Source organism: Apaloderma vittatum, unplaced genomic scaffold (assembly GCF_000703405.1).
Source record: "Apaloderma vittatum isolate BGI_N311 unplaced genomic scaffold, ASM70340v1 scaffold4643, whole genome shotgun sequence".
Taxonomy (NCBI): domain Eukaryota; kingdom Metazoa; phylum Chordata; class Aves; order Trogoniformes; family Trogonidae; genus Apaloderma; species Apaloderma vittatum.
Window position 1 is genome coordinate 1 of NW_009706305.1, and position 17,946 is coordinate 17,946.

Genomic DNA, 17,946 nt, shown 5'->3' on the forward strand with positions numbered 1-17,946 from the left:
AATCACTATTACTCAATCCCATTAGTATTCTCCACTGGTTGGTATGAAATATATATGTTTAATCGTAAGATTAATTTTTCTTCACAAGAAAAGTGTGAAATACTTGACAGACAAACGTCAAGCTGCCTGTTTAAATCTGATAGGAATTTCTATTTAGGGAGCTTAAAAGATTGGATAAATGTAGTATATATCATGACATAAAACCACATCTAAACAAAGTCAGTATTTTAACACCAGTTAAAGTACCCAAATGTTAACATTGCAAGAAAGCAGATTATTTCAAAATACAAAATATACAAAATGGTTTCTGTAATTTAAGCTTTTATTAATTACTTCCCGTGCAGGAATTTTTATTAAAAATATCCAATTCAGTTGACTGTGCATTTACTGTTGAAGCACCGTTATTTTTCGGATTTGATTTTGATTTTTTAAGAGTTAGATTTTTTTTTTTTTTCTTTGAGGTACAACTGATAGGGTTGGGACAAAGGTTGGACTCGATGATCTTGAAGGTCTCTTCCACCCAAAACTGTTCTATGATTCTATGATTTTTATTTGGTAAAATGTGCTTCCTACTTGACTAGCACATTTTTCCCAGTCATCTACATATTTTTGGATCCAGATCTTGCTGTAACTTGGGTGGAACTCTGAGCTGCACAGTAAGTGGCTGTACAAAGATTGACAGCAGATCCTGCTGTCAATGAGGTAGATTCATTGGAAATAAATGGCCATATTTTGAATATCCGTTTTGGTTCACTTACAAAAAAATGCAGATGTTTTTACTTGTTGTATCTTAACTTCTCTATTATTCCCACCCACTGCGTGCAGATCTTAGTGTATAATGGACATGATAGAGGGAATCCAGTAAAGATGAGTATAAAAACCAGATGTAAGTAATACAGCATTTTTACTTCTTTTGCATAGTATAGAGTAATAGTGTGAGTTGCGGTTTCCATTGCAGTTGTTCCTAATTAAATATCCGAACTGCCTGTTTTTATAGTTAATAGTTGATCTGCATTTGAAAAATTAATATCCTTATTCAGCATATTTGTAACAGAGCATGCTGAAGAGTCATTGATTGTAATTCAGAATTGTTACACAGCTGTGGTTTCTTCAGAAAACATCCGAATGCAACTAGACTTTGGTTTCTCTGACCTAAATTCCTTGCTTTAGGATTAATTTCCTCTGTTGAGATCCTGCATTTCAGGAGCTGAACCTCTGTGACTTGTCAGGGATTCCCAGCTCCCAAATCGGGAGGTCCCACAGAGCAGGAGACAACCATGGTAATGCCAACCCAGAGAGGGAGTTGTACCATTTTGACACGTGGATGTGGAGAGGTTAAGAGAAAGTTTTCTTAATGAAGAAATAAAATATCCTCCTTTTTTTTTTTCCGTGAGCTTAAAAAATTTTTGGCACTTTGGTATCACAGATTTAAACTAACTAAACAATTATTTGTGAGTGTTTATTTTCACCAGAAAAAAAAAAAGTCAATGAGCCCTGATTCTAGAAGTATACAGATTTAGAAAACAGAAACACGAAAATAATGTAATTTTTAAATGCCATTAATTATGTATTTGAGAAATAATAAATGTATTCTTTTTCTGTTGCTAGATAACTCTAAAGCCCTGATTACGTTCTTGGCGTTCTTGATTGTTGTGACATCAATTGCTTTACTACTGGTTCTGTACAAAATCTATGATCTTCACAAAAAAAAGCTTAAGTAAGCTTCATGTTTCTCTCCATCTCTTATATAAGGGGGGAGGGGGGGGCTGGAAACATTTCTCTTTTTCCACAAAATTTTCCAATAGATCTAGCAAAAACGTTACAAGTTAATCCTGGGTAGAGTCATCTTATTACCTTTTAATTCTTTCAAGAGAAACTCTGTTTTTAGTGGTTTATCCAGCAACGCAAAAACAATGAAATAGATTTAAAATCTTTCTGCTGTACCCTTTCTCAGGGCAAAGAACCGATCTGCTAGAACAAAATGTTTTGTCACTAATTTTGCTAAAAAATATTCATGTTTGGAAAACCTTTTCAACTTGATTTTGTTATATTTTCTGTAGTGTTAGCTTTTTCTCATCTATTTAGCAAGAGAAGCAAAGGGGATGTGAGCAGTCAGTCCACTGAAGAAACTAAATCTGCATTTGCTGCAGGTGGAATAGACAAATTTATGTTAGCAGTAAAGATGTTTAATGGGATTCCCTTGTTTCTTCCCTCTGATAGTCTCAGAGTAGGAAAAAAAAGATCCCAACCACCTCTGTGTAGGGCTTGCAAATCCCAGTTGTAGCACTCTTGTTTCACAGAGAGCTTGTAACATCGCCTGCTGTTTGTGAGGAGTCTTGGTGTTCTCATACAAAATGCTTTTATAAATAGTCATAATCATACGTAGCAAATATGTGTCTTACTAGCCAAAGCTTTTACAAATGCTTTTTCTTCTTCCAGCAATTCTTCTGAAGGCGTAAACCTTGTTGCAGGTGAGTACCATCATATAATTCGCAAGTGGAAATAAAATAGTCGCGCGTCTTGCTGCTGTGGATATAAATACTTAAATAGATATGAATGCTTAAATACATATATATGGATATAAATACTTAAATGAACTGAAAGTTTATCAGTGTTTGAAAACCTCTTATTTATTGTTTAGTTACAAAACCAACTTTGTTATCCCAGAAAATGATTGTAATAAGTTTGATCCTGAGAATAAGTCTGGAATCAAATGCAGCTTCCACCAAAATTTCCCTTTCCTGTGCACCTTTTTCAAAGCAAGAATGTAAACGTAGCCCAGTTTTTACAGCAAAATTTTAAAGGCTTTCAGACCCCAAAGCCTGCAAACTATTACGTGCAACATTTTGCACAACATTTCGAAGCCTGTGAAGAAAGGCAGAATCAGTTAATACTAGAAAACTTCAAGAAAAGCGTAATTTATGTCATTCCAGCCCATAGGCATTAACTACATTAAATGAGAGGTAATATTTGATATTCAAATCTGTTTGCTTAGACACAAGCTTGTTAAAAAAGTAAAGTTTTTTTTTAAAAAATAAACATACTTGGTTAAAATAGAGGTTTGTCCTTTTATTAATTTATCTGGCAATTCAAGCATCACGTTTACTGAAATGTAATTTACGTTTTCCAAGTAAGTGCTAAGGGTTTGATGTATTTACACAGTTAAAGATGATGACAGACAACTTCTGAACATAGACCCAATACTTTCGGAGCACTTGCTGGACACGTACAAGAGGAAGATTGCTGACGAAGGAAGACTTTTCTTGGATGAATTTCAGGTTTGTCATTGGTTCAAAATACATCAGATTTGTAGCCAGGTGGTTGGAAGAATTCTGTTTAAAACCATGTTTGAAGTATATGCACTCATTAGAAATAAATAAAAAAACCATAAGAATCTAGAAAAGGGAGTGAATTCTCATCTAAAGTTAAATAAGCTTCAGTTAATTTTGTTACCGTTATAATTTGTTACCATTATAATTTTAATTTTGTTACTCATTACAAGATGATAGTACAATTTTTTTTTCCCTTGAGGATGTTTTTTGGTGAAAATATAAAATACACAATCTAAATACTTCTCCTTCTAAACTCCCTTTGAATGCATGTTTTTAATACCCTCTCTTACTGCATAGCCACGGGGATAAAAATATTATGTAATTGTGGAGATACATATTATTTATATTAAGGGAAAAAAATTTGGTATCATATAGTAGTATCATATGAAAGAAATTAAATTTCATTCATATAATTTGACTGCAAGTAGAAGCTCTTTTAAATATAGTAGAAAATATAGTAGAAGCTATTTTAAATATATGCTTACCTAATAAAAGAAATACCATATTTTACAGAGTATTCCTAGGGTTTTCACTAAATTTTCAATAAAGGAGGCAAAAAAAAGCTATAACCAGAACAAGAACCGTTACATCGACATCCTTCCATGTGAGTATTTGTTACAGATTTTGCACTCCTAATTACTATTTGTTTTCTCTTGACATAATATAATTCATTTGTTCTAAATTATTTAAACAGATGATCATAACCGTGTAGAGCTCTCAGAGATCCCAGGAGACCCAGGATCAGACTATATCAATGCAAGTTATATTGATGTGAGTGACTTCTGCTTAAAAAAAAAGAAGGAAAAAAGTCTTCGGTGATATCAAAACAATTCTGTAGTCTGTGCTTTTCATGCGTCAAACGCCTTTGAGGGTTTCCATTTAGGTTCTTTCAATCTTTGCAGTGTATTTAGTATTATTGGAGTGTTGCATGCTAAACTGATTTTTAAAGTTGCAAATCTTTTAAATTGTTCGTGCTTCCTTTCTAAAAGCTGATAACATTATGCTTTTTATAGGGCTTCAAAGAACCAAGAAAATACATTGCTGCACAAGGTAAGTTTTAACCTTAAAAGAGTACATTTTCTTTATTCTATTTTTTTCTGTTAGAAAGTAGCAAAGAAGTATTAGCAAATTTTAAGAAAAATTGAAAATCTGACATTTTTGAAATGCAATATGAAAAAGTTACCAGTGGGGTTTTTGCGTAGGGAATTTTGTAAAGATGAAGATATTATGTTGTGAAAGATGAAGATTAAGAAATGGTGAATATTGTGAAGATGAAGATATTTTGTGAAGATGAAGATATTGTACTTCAAAGGCAGATTTCTCATGATGTATAAATTTAGGGATGACTTACAATTTTGCGAAGATGGCAGATGTCCCATGATGTATAATTTTATGCCAAAATTTCTTGGATTTCCCAGCTATGCACTAACGATCCATACGAGCCTTTTAAAACCTGGCAGCCTAATGGCAGCTCTCATAATGAAATCAAGTGTGGGGCTGCTCTTTGCGTGGCATCTGGTTAGTTTTTCGGACTGCGTGGCTGAGCATGGCAAGAACGCGAGTGTTTTTTCGGGTAGCTGCGCTCTGAAAAAGTCCCTTAAAATATCTCCTGCTAGGCCCCAAGGATGAAACCACAGATGATTTCTGGAGGATGATCTGGGAGCAGAAGGCAACAATTATTGTCATGGTGACCCGCTGTGAGGAAGGAAAGAGGGTGAGAAACGTTCCCCCACCCACCCACCTATCTTTCCACCCTTCTTTTGTCTTAAAACAGAATGGATTGCTCTGCTGTGGTGAATTACATTTTCTTCTTGGCGCTTTATTTTCATTCTTTGCTGTTCTCAGTGCTGGAAAGGATGTCAAAGCAGTGTTGCCTTATGCAATAACCAGTCTTATCAGATAAAGTCTCTTTAGTCATAGCTAAATCCAGAAAAGGGCTCAAGGTAGAACCCTAGCTCCTTACAGTCATAAGAAGTATGGTTTGTATTTTCCTCTTGTCTGTTATCTTGTTACCCTCAGTAAATCCTAGACAGAATAGTTTTGGGGTTTCTTTTTTTTTTTTGTTTTTTTTGTTTTTTTGTTTTTTTTTAATCTCTTGCCTTTCCCCTTCCTTTAACTGGAAGGTTGTGTGCTTCTGGCTTGCTTTTGTTCCTTATGCCAGGTACAGCAGGAAGAAGGAGAACTGCTGTTTTAACTGCTTTTGAAGATACAAAAGTTGGCAGCATGCAGATTTATAGCATCCCCAAGTTAATGTTATAGGCAGGTAGGAGTAACGTCACTCACTATCGACTGAAAAAGAAGCCATAGAAGTAGCCGCAAACTTTTCAGGCAACAGCAGCAGTAGCTATTCACTTTTTCAGCTGCAGGATTTTTTCCCCTCTTTACCTTCCAAGTCGAATTCCATGGGCATAAACTTCTTTAGCGCTGACATCCTCAGCAGTGTGACAGCCTTTCCAGGAGAGGACAAGACCTGTGAGAAGTTGGAAAATCTATACTGAGTTGCCACCTGGTTTAAATTAGGCTTTCTTCTAGCTCTCGACTCTTTGCTGTCGTGCTTCTCACCTGCCTTCATATCTTGATAGAACAAATGTGCCCAGTACTGGCCGTCAATGGAGAACAGCTCTGCAACGTATGGGGACATTGTTGTGACGATCAATGAAAGCAAAACGTGTCCAGACTACGTCATTCAAAAACTACGCATCACAAACGTGAGTTGATTTAAAAGTCTGACTGGAATTGGAGTGTCTCTTTGGAGACTCTGGATGCCATTAAGAGGTCCTTTTAAAAGAAGAGTCAGTGACCAGTGGAAGATGCTCTGCTGTTTTTCCTAAGAAACATGTAGTTTAAGAGAAAACTTCTTAGATGTGGGTGATATTCCTTACAAGAAAAATGAGTTAGATGTGTATTTCCCAATATAAAAATGTATTGTCCTAAGTACTCTGGAATCTGTATTGAAGAGGAAGCTGTTAATATCCTGTTATATGTGCAAAAACTAATACACAGTGATTTTCTGAGATGTTTAGCTTGTTGCAACAGGACAAGTTTAGGCTGGACATTAGGAAGAAATTCTTCACGGAAAGAGTGGTCAGACACTGGAACAGGCTGCCTAGGGAGGTGGTTGAGTTGCCATCCCTGGATGTGTTCAAGTGTCGCTTAGATGTGGTGTTGGATGATGTGGTTTAGGGTTGAACTTGTAGTGTAGGGTCAATGGTTTGACTCGATGATCCCAAGGGTCTTTTCCAACCTGAATTGTTTTATGATTCTATGATTCTTAAACACAGAAATTTTGCTGGTTTCTGTGTATCTCAGCATAACGTTCCACAAGTAAAATCAGTGTGGCTCATAGAGCACCATTATCTACCCTTGTGATAACAGGGCGAGAATTACAAATTCTGGTTATCTCAGGTGCATTTATAAACATAAGTGTTTTAAAACTACCATTTGGCTACACGTAGAATCATTAAGGCTGGTTAATTGCTCTCTTTCATACATCTGAAATCACATTAGTTGCTCTGTGCGTAACTGAGAGCGAAATTTGCGGTCCAAGGCGAAACACATCTCTTGGGCCCTTTGTGAAAATATACGAGAGTAAAGGGTAAACTCCCTTAAAAAGCGTTAAGGCTCAAGGAGTAAATCTTCAGATCTTCAGCAAAACAGACAAGCATAAGACTCCACCCGTCTTGGTCCTTGATTACAGCTGGACATTCCTATTCTGATTTTTCATCTTGCATTAAAATTTACTTAGTGTGAAGACAGTGAGAATATCAGGATGTTAAGAATTAACCATTAACCATTAACAAAGTATACCGTTATAACCATTAACATTTCTCTGTGACTACAACAATCTGGCATTGAGAATGAGAGATTGCTGCAGGTTGAAGATTGATACTTTTAGAACCGTCGGCTCTCTGTTCGGCAGACACCGTATTGGTATAGATAAAACTGAATGTTGGCTGTGGAATTTAAAAGGAGGTGTTGGTGACAAAGTGGAGACTTCTGCACCACTGGTGGACTAATGACATATAATTACTGAAAGAATGGCAAGTAACTCTGCCACAACTGGATATTTCAGTGCTGAGTAAGAATTTGGGGGTTAATTACAGAGGAAATGCCCATACTAATTCTCAGACAGTAAAAGAATACCATCGAGATGTCTTTCTCATTTTGCTTTGTAATCATGGTCATCAAAATAGATGTCCTCTCTTTTAATCTAGCAGCAGCATGTGAAAGCAGGACTCAAGACTTGGCATGATTTAAGCTTTAATCAAGTGATTTGAGTCAGTCTTACTGAAAATCATAGGGTTTTTGTATTTATTTCTAAATGGTAGAAGTCTGAATTGCAGTTAAATTTTTTTTTTTTAAAGCAAGTCTATTGTATCATCAGCAGGCTGCTCCTAAGAGACATAAGAGAATTACTGACCTTCATCTCTGAAGTCGTGAGAGCTATACACTGGCCAAATTGTTTATGAATAGAGTGGGGAGGCATATTATAGTCTGGACCATAGTTTAACCTAAGAAGAACATTTTTTTAGCAACACTTTGAACATCCTGCTTGTCCTCTGTTGGAGTTATTCTATACTCCTAATTCATTGATGCTTTAAAATTAAAATTGAATATGAAAAATATCTTGACCAGAAAGACCGTTGGGATTACAATTCAGCGCACTTGTAAATTCTTGTTTTGGCATTTGATGACTGTTGCCTTTGTTTTATATCTGCTTTGTATATCTGCACTTGATTTGGGTTTTGCATATATAAATATATTAAAAAAACCAACAACACACACTTCTCCTAGGGAAGAGAAAGAACAACTGGAAGAGATGTCACTCATATTCAGTTCACAAGCTGGCCAGACCATGGAGTCCCTGAGGATCCGCATCTCCTTCTGAAACTCCGGCGCAGAGTTAATGCTCTCAGCAACTTTTTTAGTGGCCCAATAGTGGTTCATTGCAGGTAAATATATATTATTCTTTTAAAAAAAAAGTTGATGTTAAATGATCATGGAGTGAAGCTATTTAGAAAAGGGAGCCGGCAAAAGTATTTTGTTGCTCCCAAATTTTGTGACTTGATAGGGGTGATATGGTGTAGGATTGAGTGATATGGTTTAGGGGTGAACTTGTAGTGTAGGGTTAATGGTTGGACTCGATGATCCCAAGGGTCTTTTCCAACCTGAATTGTTCTATGATTCTATGAAGCAGGCAAAGATACTTAAGAAGACCTGTTTTCTGAAGCATCTGAAGGATATTCAGGTCAATAAAATCCGAGGATACACAGACTTTTGGACTTTTGGAAAACATCCGGATAAACATTGGGCTCCTAGGGGCATAAGCACCATATTTAGCTATACTGGCGTTACTTCCATTAAAAGATGCTTAAAATACAAACTCGTCATTGTTTGTGTTACTGATTAATTTACAGCGAGAACCGTTTTCACTTGCTTCATATCCCATTATTAAACTTTTTTCCTTTTCGCTCTCACACTGCCTGCTCTCCTCTCGGAGCAGGACTGGGAGGTGCCGTTCCGTCTCAGTGACAAAACCCCCTTTTTGTGCTTCGCAGCGCCGGTGTGGGGCGCACTGGGACATACATCGGAATCGATGCCATGCTGGAGGGGCTGGATGCCGAAGGCAGAGTGGACGTTTATGGCTACGTCGTGAAGCTGCGTCGGCAGCGGTGCCTCATGGTTCAAGTAGAGGTATCTCACTAAAGCTCCAATAGTGTAGAACTGTCCTTTGCAAGGGCTTCATCAAGACTTGTCAGTCTTGACTATTGCTACAGTTCAGCCCAAGTTGTTCACAGAAGCTATGTTTCTGAAAGATATTGAAAGAAAAACTTCCAACACAGTTTTCCGGTTTTAGAAGCTTCCATCTTTTGAAGTCTAGACTTTAAAAAAGGAAGCCAAGAAGAACATTTTAGATTTGATCATCCGGGATTTTGCCATGCGATTCACAAATGCAAAGTCAAACTTGAATAGTCAGACTTGGTTTTCAAATTCTACAAACAGTGTCTATGTGGGATTTTCAGTTGTGTTGAGAGCATAACAAGAGTTACGGACTGATGCAATGCACGTTTTTAACTTAGTTATTTTGCAGATCTTTCAGACCTCAATTGCGTATTTCTTGAATGGCGTTGCATTTATTTGCAGAACATTTTTCCTCCAGCACATTAAATGAGCTCCAAAATGTCGAATTTGGAAGCCACTCTCATTTTCAATAACTGTACTTAATGCCTATTTAACATTAATGTTTAATACTATTAATGCTAATAACATCATGGGAGTATATAATGTCTTATAGTGGTTTAAAAAAGTATATATATATATTAACTCTTTAATAACTTCCTTTTTAAACCCTCAAAATGGGAAACACCAGTCACAGTACATCCTTATCCACCAAGCACTAGTGGAATACAATCAGTATGGAGAAACAGAGGTCAATATCTCGGAACTGCATTCCTATCTTAACAATCTGAAGAGAAAAGATCCTCCGAGCGATCCTTCTCTGCTGGAGGCAGAGTTTCAGGTAAATAAACACTCGAGTGCCCTTACCTCCCACTTAGGTTAGAAAGTTGTGAGATAGATACCCTACATAATAGATCACTTCTGCGCTACTTTATTTTTCTGGCACAGAAACAGTTTCTCTACTTTTATGGAAAAAAAAAAAAGCTGTTAATTAATAGAATTTTATTCCTGCTTTTGATGTTAGTGTTTTTATCAAAGGTGATGAGCACAGAAATATTACTTGTCTCTGTGTGCATGATTTTCTGTACTCAGTATAGCAGGAACTTTAAAACGGTTGTCCAGATGTGACCAAAGTTTAAAGAATTAAATTAACAGGTGAGGTGCTGGGAGCTGAAGACTGGATGGGAGGTGTCCAGAGGTGACAGTGATCTCAGGAATCACTTTAATCAAGCATAATATAAAAAGTTCTCTTTCTTTAGGGGTTGCCTTTTATATCAAATGTTCTCTTTCTTTAGAGGTTACCTTCCTATAAGGGGTGGCGGACGCAGAACACTGGAAACCGTGAGGAAAATAAAAGCAAAAATAGGAATGCCAACATAATTCCATGTAAGTATTTTCCATGAACCTGTTATCTTCTGTAAGAAAACCCACTAAACTGTGGAAAAGATGCGCACAGTAAATTACCTTACTAAGATAATATTTGAATGATTTCCTCAACAAAAAATTAGGAACTTCTCCATAATGTTTTTAAAAAAAAGATCTGAACTTTTTAAAACGTGACTTCTTGGGGGTGTTTATTTCCAATAAAGCAGCCTTTGTTCTGCTGTCTGTCGTGAAAGAACTGGCCTTTCTCTGCCTGTTTCCCCCCCTGCACATGCAGGGACAGCCTCCCCTCTGATGCTGTACCCCAGCAGCCCAGTGGTGACACTTTGTCTCCTGCAGATGACTTTAACCGCGTGCCCATCAGGCATGAAGATGAATACGGTAAGGAGGGTGAGCGAGATTCAGACGATTCCTCCGACGAGGACAGCGACTGCGAGGAATCGAGCAAATACATCAACGCTTCCTACGTAACTGTATGTATTTAGAGAATCCTCTAGAAGTATTTCATGAGCTTTCCAATAAAACTGTATTCTAGCTTCAGTTCTGATTCTCTTAGTAGTTTCCCAATATACCTAAGGGGGAAAGATGTGACAGTCGGTTGGCAAATCTACGTATGGTTTCAGTCGCCAAAATCTTCTACGTTTTGCTGCAGTGATAAGTCGAATCTTTTCTCCCCTTATATAGTCTTTGTGCAACCTCAAATAGCGAGGCTAACGATAGAAACACTTTTTTCTGTGTGTGTGTGTTAGGTTTAAAAATGCTAGCTTTCAAACTGACTTGTGCTAACATGTATTTCTCTTAGTGGGCATCTTCCTACAGGTCGATCCGTATTAATGTTTTTTGTGTTGGTGAAATATGAGTAGAGTTACACACATGTACAAAACCCTACTGGTAAAAAATGGGGCCATCAGTTATTTGTTATCATATATACCTCCAAAAGGAGAGCCGTTACTGGTCACTAATGGACTAACAGATTTTAATGGAATTACAAGCTAAATTATATTTATCTGAATCTTTTCAAATGCTGCACAGTTAGGATAGCTCTTCACAGTAAATGTATTTTTTATGATCGGGTAGCTCAGCGTGAACTGACTTGTGCACAACCTTCATGTGCAATTCTCAATTTCTTGGTGCTCAAATCTCAAATTAAACAACTATGTAGAATTAAATGTTTTAGCTCCTAAAAAAATATGCTTTGCAGAAAATGGCAGCATGAGTTTTCACTCACTGCAGCGTTGGTATACCTTGCTGTCAACCTGGAAGTGATACTGTTATTAGAAGAATTGAGTTTAAAGTCATTTGGCTTGCAGAATTCCTGTAAGGCCATTACCTAGTGGCATATTTTCCCTATGAATAAAAGGGTCTGTTACTATATTTCACTGGGTATCCTTTAAATGACAATGAGTCTTGTTGTTTAACAATCACATTTCAAATGCATTTAAAAAAAAAATAAGTAAAAATTTCTTTTACAGGGCTACTGGGGTCCAAAAGCCATGATTGCAACACAGGGGCCGCTGCAGGAAACTATCTCTGACTTCTGGCAAATGGTTTTCCAAAGAAGAGTCAAAGTCATTGTTATGCTGACAGAGCTGAAAGAAGGAGATCAGGTGAGGGCATCGTCCTCTATGTGCAAAGAACACACTGCACTGCACTTTCTCATTCCTTTCCTCCGGCTAAGCCTGTTAGGGTGAGGAATTTGGATTTCCAATACAATTCTTTCTATTATTTACATTCTTAATTGTGAATGAATTCTTGAGGGGAAGAGTGCACGATGCCGTATTTTCAAATACAATGACACTCCAGCTGCTTTGAAGTCACTACATTTTGTAAGTGTGTGTGGAAGATAAAATAAAAGGTTCAAATGGTAAACACTGACTCATACTTTTACTTGTTTTAGGAACTTTGTGCACAGTACTGGGGAGAAGGAAAACAGACATACGATGGCATAGAAGTTCAAATGACAGATGTCAACTGTTGTCAGAGCTATACCATACGTGCCTTTGATGTTACACATCTGAAGGTAAACTTTTCTTTGCAAATTCTAGAAGGGAGTTTGAAATTTGTTAATGCTATAAACTTAGCCTAAAGAAAGACGGGATAGTTCCCACTGCACTTACCTCCTGCTCTGAGAAATGGAAATATTTTGCTCTTCCAGACCAGCAGCCAATCATGATAAATGCTATAAATGAGCTCAGATTTCCCATTTAATGAATTGCTGAGATGGTGGTAGTGGAGTTTCGGGAGGTCAGCTGTCTGTTGTGCTTTGAACAAAGCTTGGATGTCTACCTACTTCATATTCATGAGACAGAACTCACACCACCATGCATTTCCTCGGGAATATAATTTTCCTTCTGTAAATCAGCTGCAATAGATGTACCATGTCAATCTTTTTTTTACCCTGAACGTTGACTACATCTCCACTGCTATTTTTCAGACAAAAGACACACAGAAGGTGTATCAGTATCAATATCACAAGTGGAGTGGCTTGGATGTTCCGGAAACCCCCAAAGATTTAGTCAGCATGATTCTCAGCCTTAAACAAAAACTCCCAGCCAGAGCAGGCGCTGAGGACAGCAGAAGTACCCGCAGTGTCCCGCTCGTCATCCACTGCCGGTGGGTTTGAATTTAGCATGTACTGTAACCTAGCTCTAAGTTCTGGATAAACGCAGCAACCGCAGCTTTGGGATGCCTGACTTTTCGCCCAAGCCTTTCCACGTGCCCGGAGACTCAGCTCTCTCCCTGGAAGATTCCTGGAATCGCTCAAGCTTGATGTTTTTAATTTTAGTGGCAAGCAAGGGTGTGGAGTAGGTGGTCAGAGCTGGCTGCTATTGCCTGGTACATGTTTGAGAAGAAATGCTAGGTCAGAGTGCTCTTGCAGTGTGCTACTGATATGAGGATCCAGCAGAGCAGAGCTCCCTTACATAAACCCACTTTTTTAGGACCATTTCCAGGAATAGCTTTGCATAGCATCTATATCAGAGGATAATCCTGCTAACAGTTGGTGAGACTGTAAGCCCGAAGCTTCTAATTTCTCTCTGACCCACGTGAGATCCAGGTAGCCTCTAGATAAACTATGTCTTTTGTGTGTCCTATGTATATTACATGTAACAATTTCAGTCCAGTAAAAAACGTTTTGGAAATTTAATGTAAACATTGACATAAATTTGACATTTAGTCAGAGGGCTTGCTGATTTTCCGTTTTAAATTTACGTGTACATTTTACATCATCTTCTAGCGATGGATCCCAGCAGACCGGTGTATTTTGTGCCTTAATGACCCTCTTGGAGAGTGCCGAAATAGAAGAAGTAATAGATGTTTTCCAAGTAGTAAAAGCTCTTCGTCGCACCAGGCTGGGAGTGGTCTCCACCTTTGTAAGTAAATCTTATGAATTACGAGAAAAAATTATGAGATTAATTATCATGGTCACTAAAATATGTGTTGTTTACAACCTGGGTACTCTATAAAACATATTTTTGGTACTTTGTGAACGAAAAGGGTTGAGTAACAACTCAGAAGTCAGACGCAGGCAGTTATAGAGACGTTACACAGACATGAAATCAGAATAAACCATAGAAGCAACATTCTGCATGTCAAAATCTGTGGAAGCTGCTTCATAGCTTGTTCAACTACACATTACATTTCTAAAATTTATGAAAACAAAGAAAGAATTGATTTATTCTTGCATTCTGAGCACTCCGTTCATACTAAGTTCTTCTCTTTAAGGAACATTACCAATTTCTGTATGACACCATTGCTGGTATCTACCCTGCACAGAATGGACAAATAAAGAAGAACAGCCACAAGGAAGATAAGGTTGAATTTTGCAGTGAAGTAGAAAAAACAGATCAGGAAACGGATCTGATCACGATTGATCTTAACCCAGCAACACCGGAGGAAAATGAGCCTACTGAAGTATGTGATGATTCTAAGGCTGCAGGTGGCACTAAAGGAACAGAAAGCTCTACAAACGGCCCCACAACTCCAGTTCTAACTTAGAGGCTATAGTGAAAAAAAAAGTGTTTCTTCACGTGCAAAAAAAACCAAACCCAAAGTAAGAAAGATAAGATTTCTTCCTGTTCCCATCTTTTTTTTTTTATTTGGAAAATGTTTACTGTTATATCAGCTTTTCAAAGGTACAAATTTAAAGGAATACTTGAAACTTGCAGAGAGAGACACAAAGAACTGTGAAAGTTTAATTTTTGTGTAGATTTGCATTTAATACTTCCTCAGAAACCTTTTCACTATTTTTATACTTTTTCTTTTAAAAACATGAGCAGTGGGCAGGAAAATTTTTCAACATCCATGTCAAAGGGAAAAGCGACTCTGACCAACTTTGCCGAACAGTTTTAAGAGCTTGTGGTTTACCTCATGTAGCAAGTCCAAGGAATTCAGATTTTTGGAGAATCTGTAAGTCCTTCTGTATCAATGTGGAATAGAAATTTTTGCATTTTTCTTACTTGCCTCAAGATGTCCTTGTTGCTCCACATATATTAATCTGAGATTTCGGTGTTAAGACTCGAAGAGTTTGGAGATTGGCATTTGAATGATGGCAACTATTTGGACAGAAGAAACATTCTGTTTACTCTTAGGGCTTAAAGTACTATGTGCTTGCACATCTATTTCTTGTGCTTACTCTTATTTAAAGGGACTGCTTCCATGAATGCATCTGACCTGTTTTCAGAATTGGAAAATACTTAGATGATTTTTCTCCAAACCTTGTAGATTTTAATTGGTACCAAATTTTTTTATTATTTTTTTTTCCTTACGAGGTTTTGTATGTTACTGTTGTGATATTTTTACTGTTTCTTGCTGGATTTTAGCCTACTGTTTTTAGAACAAATAAAAAACTTAACAATTGACAAGGTGGAAATTATTTTTTCTGTTGGACCCTGCAAACTGATCCTTTTCTCCTAAATGCACAAAATCTTGTGCTATCCCATCCATGTACGAAACTTAAAGATTTCAGTAGGAAAACACGTCATTTAATTCTCACAAAGCTGTGTGTGAACCCAGATAAGTGTCACGATTCAGTGGTTTGAGCGCGGTGCTGACAACGATGACCAACACCGAGGTCGCGGGTTCGATTCCCGCTTGGTCCCCATGTGTTGCCTGGTCTAGTAGAGAGGTGGCGTCCCTGCCCATGACAGGGAGGTTGGACTAGATGATCTCTAAGGTCCCTTCTAGCCTAGGCCATTCTATGATTCTATGATTCTCTTCATAAAGAGGAAGGAAACTTTGTTTTCTTTGGCTTGAAGGAACAGTCTCTCAGCAGATTCAGTGCTTCTGGTTTAATGCTGCATGTTCCTGATTGCTCTTTGCAGAACGCAACTGAAAATAGAGACCCATGTAAGTAATGTGCACAGTGACACTTGTTTAAAATGTTAGCTAATTTTTCAGTTACTGCAGATAAAATATTGTATTCACAATTATTAGCTCAGACAACTGCTCCCTGGCAGCCTGGCTGAGTACATGGCAACAAACCGTCAGAGAGGCAGGGGGGTTCCCCTTGACTCTCACCTGAACTTCCTTCTGAGCTTGAAGTTGTGTGATCAGCTAACAAAGCTGATGGGTCACCTGTGGAAAAAGAAACTAAGTGAGAGGGAAACATTAAAAAAAAAAAGTGGGTCTGAAGTCTGTTGGCTATTCTTAGAGGAACGTGTCAAAATTAGAAAATTTAGGATAAAGAGCCTTGGGTGCAGAGGGACTCTGTGGTGCTCACTGGATGACAGGGAACAATTAATTTCTTTTTCTTCTTCTAAGATTTGTCCACTGGTAAAGCCGTTCGGGTAGCAAAATGAAGAGATCAGTGCAGCTACCTATAGCACTTTTAGCAATAAGTGAAAAAGATTCCCAAATCAAATACTGAGTCAAAATTTTCATGTTCTGTAAATCTGAGAGCACTCACACACTTAAATTCCTTGGGAAATGAAGCTTTTTAAGCTCCTGCAGCACATGGGCTCTAAAAGTTCCGAAGGATTTTGTGTGGCTTAAATTGTTTTCTAGAATGATTTCGATGTTCATTTGCCTGCATATTTAAAAAAAAAAAAGCATGCCAGGTGAACACTTGATCTGTGTATGTATTTTGAAAGAAAAGTCCTGAACTATGCTAAATTTTGCCTCATGCATGTCTTCATTATTAGCCTAACCAGAGAAACAGAGCCTTACATTAAAACTGCCCTTATGTAAACCACTTCTGGAGTAAAGTTCCTTCTAGTCACAAGGGGATAATGGAGTTCTCAGCTTTTAATTATTTTCAAATTAAATAACAGTTCTCACAATTAAATCTCATTAAATCCCAGTGTGGTGATTGAGGAAGCCTGTTTTAACACAGCTTAGAAATTCTGATTGTTTCTAGGAACTCTCTCTATATGTACCAGGGATTTTTTTCCCTTCTCTGTCGACATTCAAATATTTCAAAAATCCACAAGGTGGTGACACAGAGCTGATGGAAGGATGTTGTTACGCCGGGTGCTACGTAGTCACTTGACTTACTTGTAGGCTTGCTTTTATGTCTCCCAGGAACACAGTGAAGCATATTACAGGTGAGGAATGAAGCCCAAGATACTAAGATAATAAGCTTTGTTAGGGCAAGAACAGCATTGTAGTGGGCTGGAGACTTGGCATAGCCTAAAAGCCGCAAAACAAACATGGAAACTAAGATGCAAAATGTTTATTTTCTCAAGTAGAGCTAAGCTGCACAAAGACTTCTAACCACTGCCTGCAGCTAGGAATTAGCTGTTGCTCTAAAGTGTTTTATAATCTGAAGTCCGAGATAAAGATAACTAAGCAACAGATCGGCTGGGAGAGGACTTTGAGCAACAAATGAGGGTAATCAAGGGCTTAAGTGACAAAAGGGAATGGATTTGTCCCACAATTTGCTGGGTAGAAGCTGACAGAAAAGTGGGTTTGGAGAAGTGGCAGTGCTCTGTGAGTCAAGTCCGGCGTGGGACAATGCGGGACAGGAAGGATGCCCAAGTCCCCACAAGAGTCTGCCAGCTCAGGTAACTGCGGCGGGGAATGATCTGGGTGTTTGCTTTTGGTTAGTTGTGTTTGTGTTTCTTGTGCTCTGTAATGAACAAGGTAGCTATATTAAAATCTTTTTCAGCGACTGGAGGTTATGAATATCAGCCGTGCCGTGATTCTTGATTAAAATGTTGTACAACGCAAAAAAACGTGAACTGTGGCGGTCAGGGATGCTGCTCAAGAAGTTGCTTTCCCACGCCCCGGTGTCCTGTGCTGCGTTTGGGCTCTTGCAGGGTACGTTTGTACCTCCTGTTTTTCCCACCCATCCGTGCTGCTGGTGTCCATGAACTCACCCTCTCCACTTCCGAGCCGGCTGATGCTGTCAGATGCTTCAGCCCCTGGCGGCACTGAACTCGCATCCTCCCAGAGAAGGGAGCAATTTCTTCCCCTTGCTCTAAACTGATCACAGAATCACAGAATGTTGGGGTTGGAAGGGGCCTCTGGAGATCCCCCAGTGCAACCCCCTGCCAGAGCAGGGTCACCCAGGGCAGCCACACAGGAACGAGTCCAGGGGTTTGAAAGCCTCCAG

The 17,946-nt window shown here is 38.2% G+C and overlaps 1 protein-coding gene across 1 annotated transcript; it reads left to right on the forward strand.

Annotated features, from left to right (window-relative positions):
* Window positions 1–867: 867 nt before the first annotated feature.
* PTPRC (protein tyrosine phosphatase, receptor type, C) lies at window positions 868–14,580 on the forward strand. The gene is made up of 19 exons (XM_009865725.1): window positions 868–886; window positions 1,609–1,717; window positions 2,440–2,471; window positions 3,163–3,278; window positions 3,846–3,936; window positions 4,027–4,103; window positions 4,346–4,382; window positions 4,949–5,046; window positions 5,915–6,040; window positions 8,127–8,284; window positions 8,891–9,026; window positions 9,703–9,852; window positions 10,307–10,397; window positions 10,734–10,867; window positions 11,867–12,001; window positions 12,292–12,414; window positions 12,829–13,007; window positions 13,630–13,765; window positions 14,118–14,580. The coding sequence occupies exons 1-19, from the start codon at window positions 868–870 to the stop codon at window positions 14,388–14,390; spliced, it is 2,220 nt and encodes a 739-aa protein (XP_009864027.1). The 3' UTR covers window positions 14,391–14,580.
* Window positions 14,581–17,946: the final 3,366 nt, after the last annotated feature.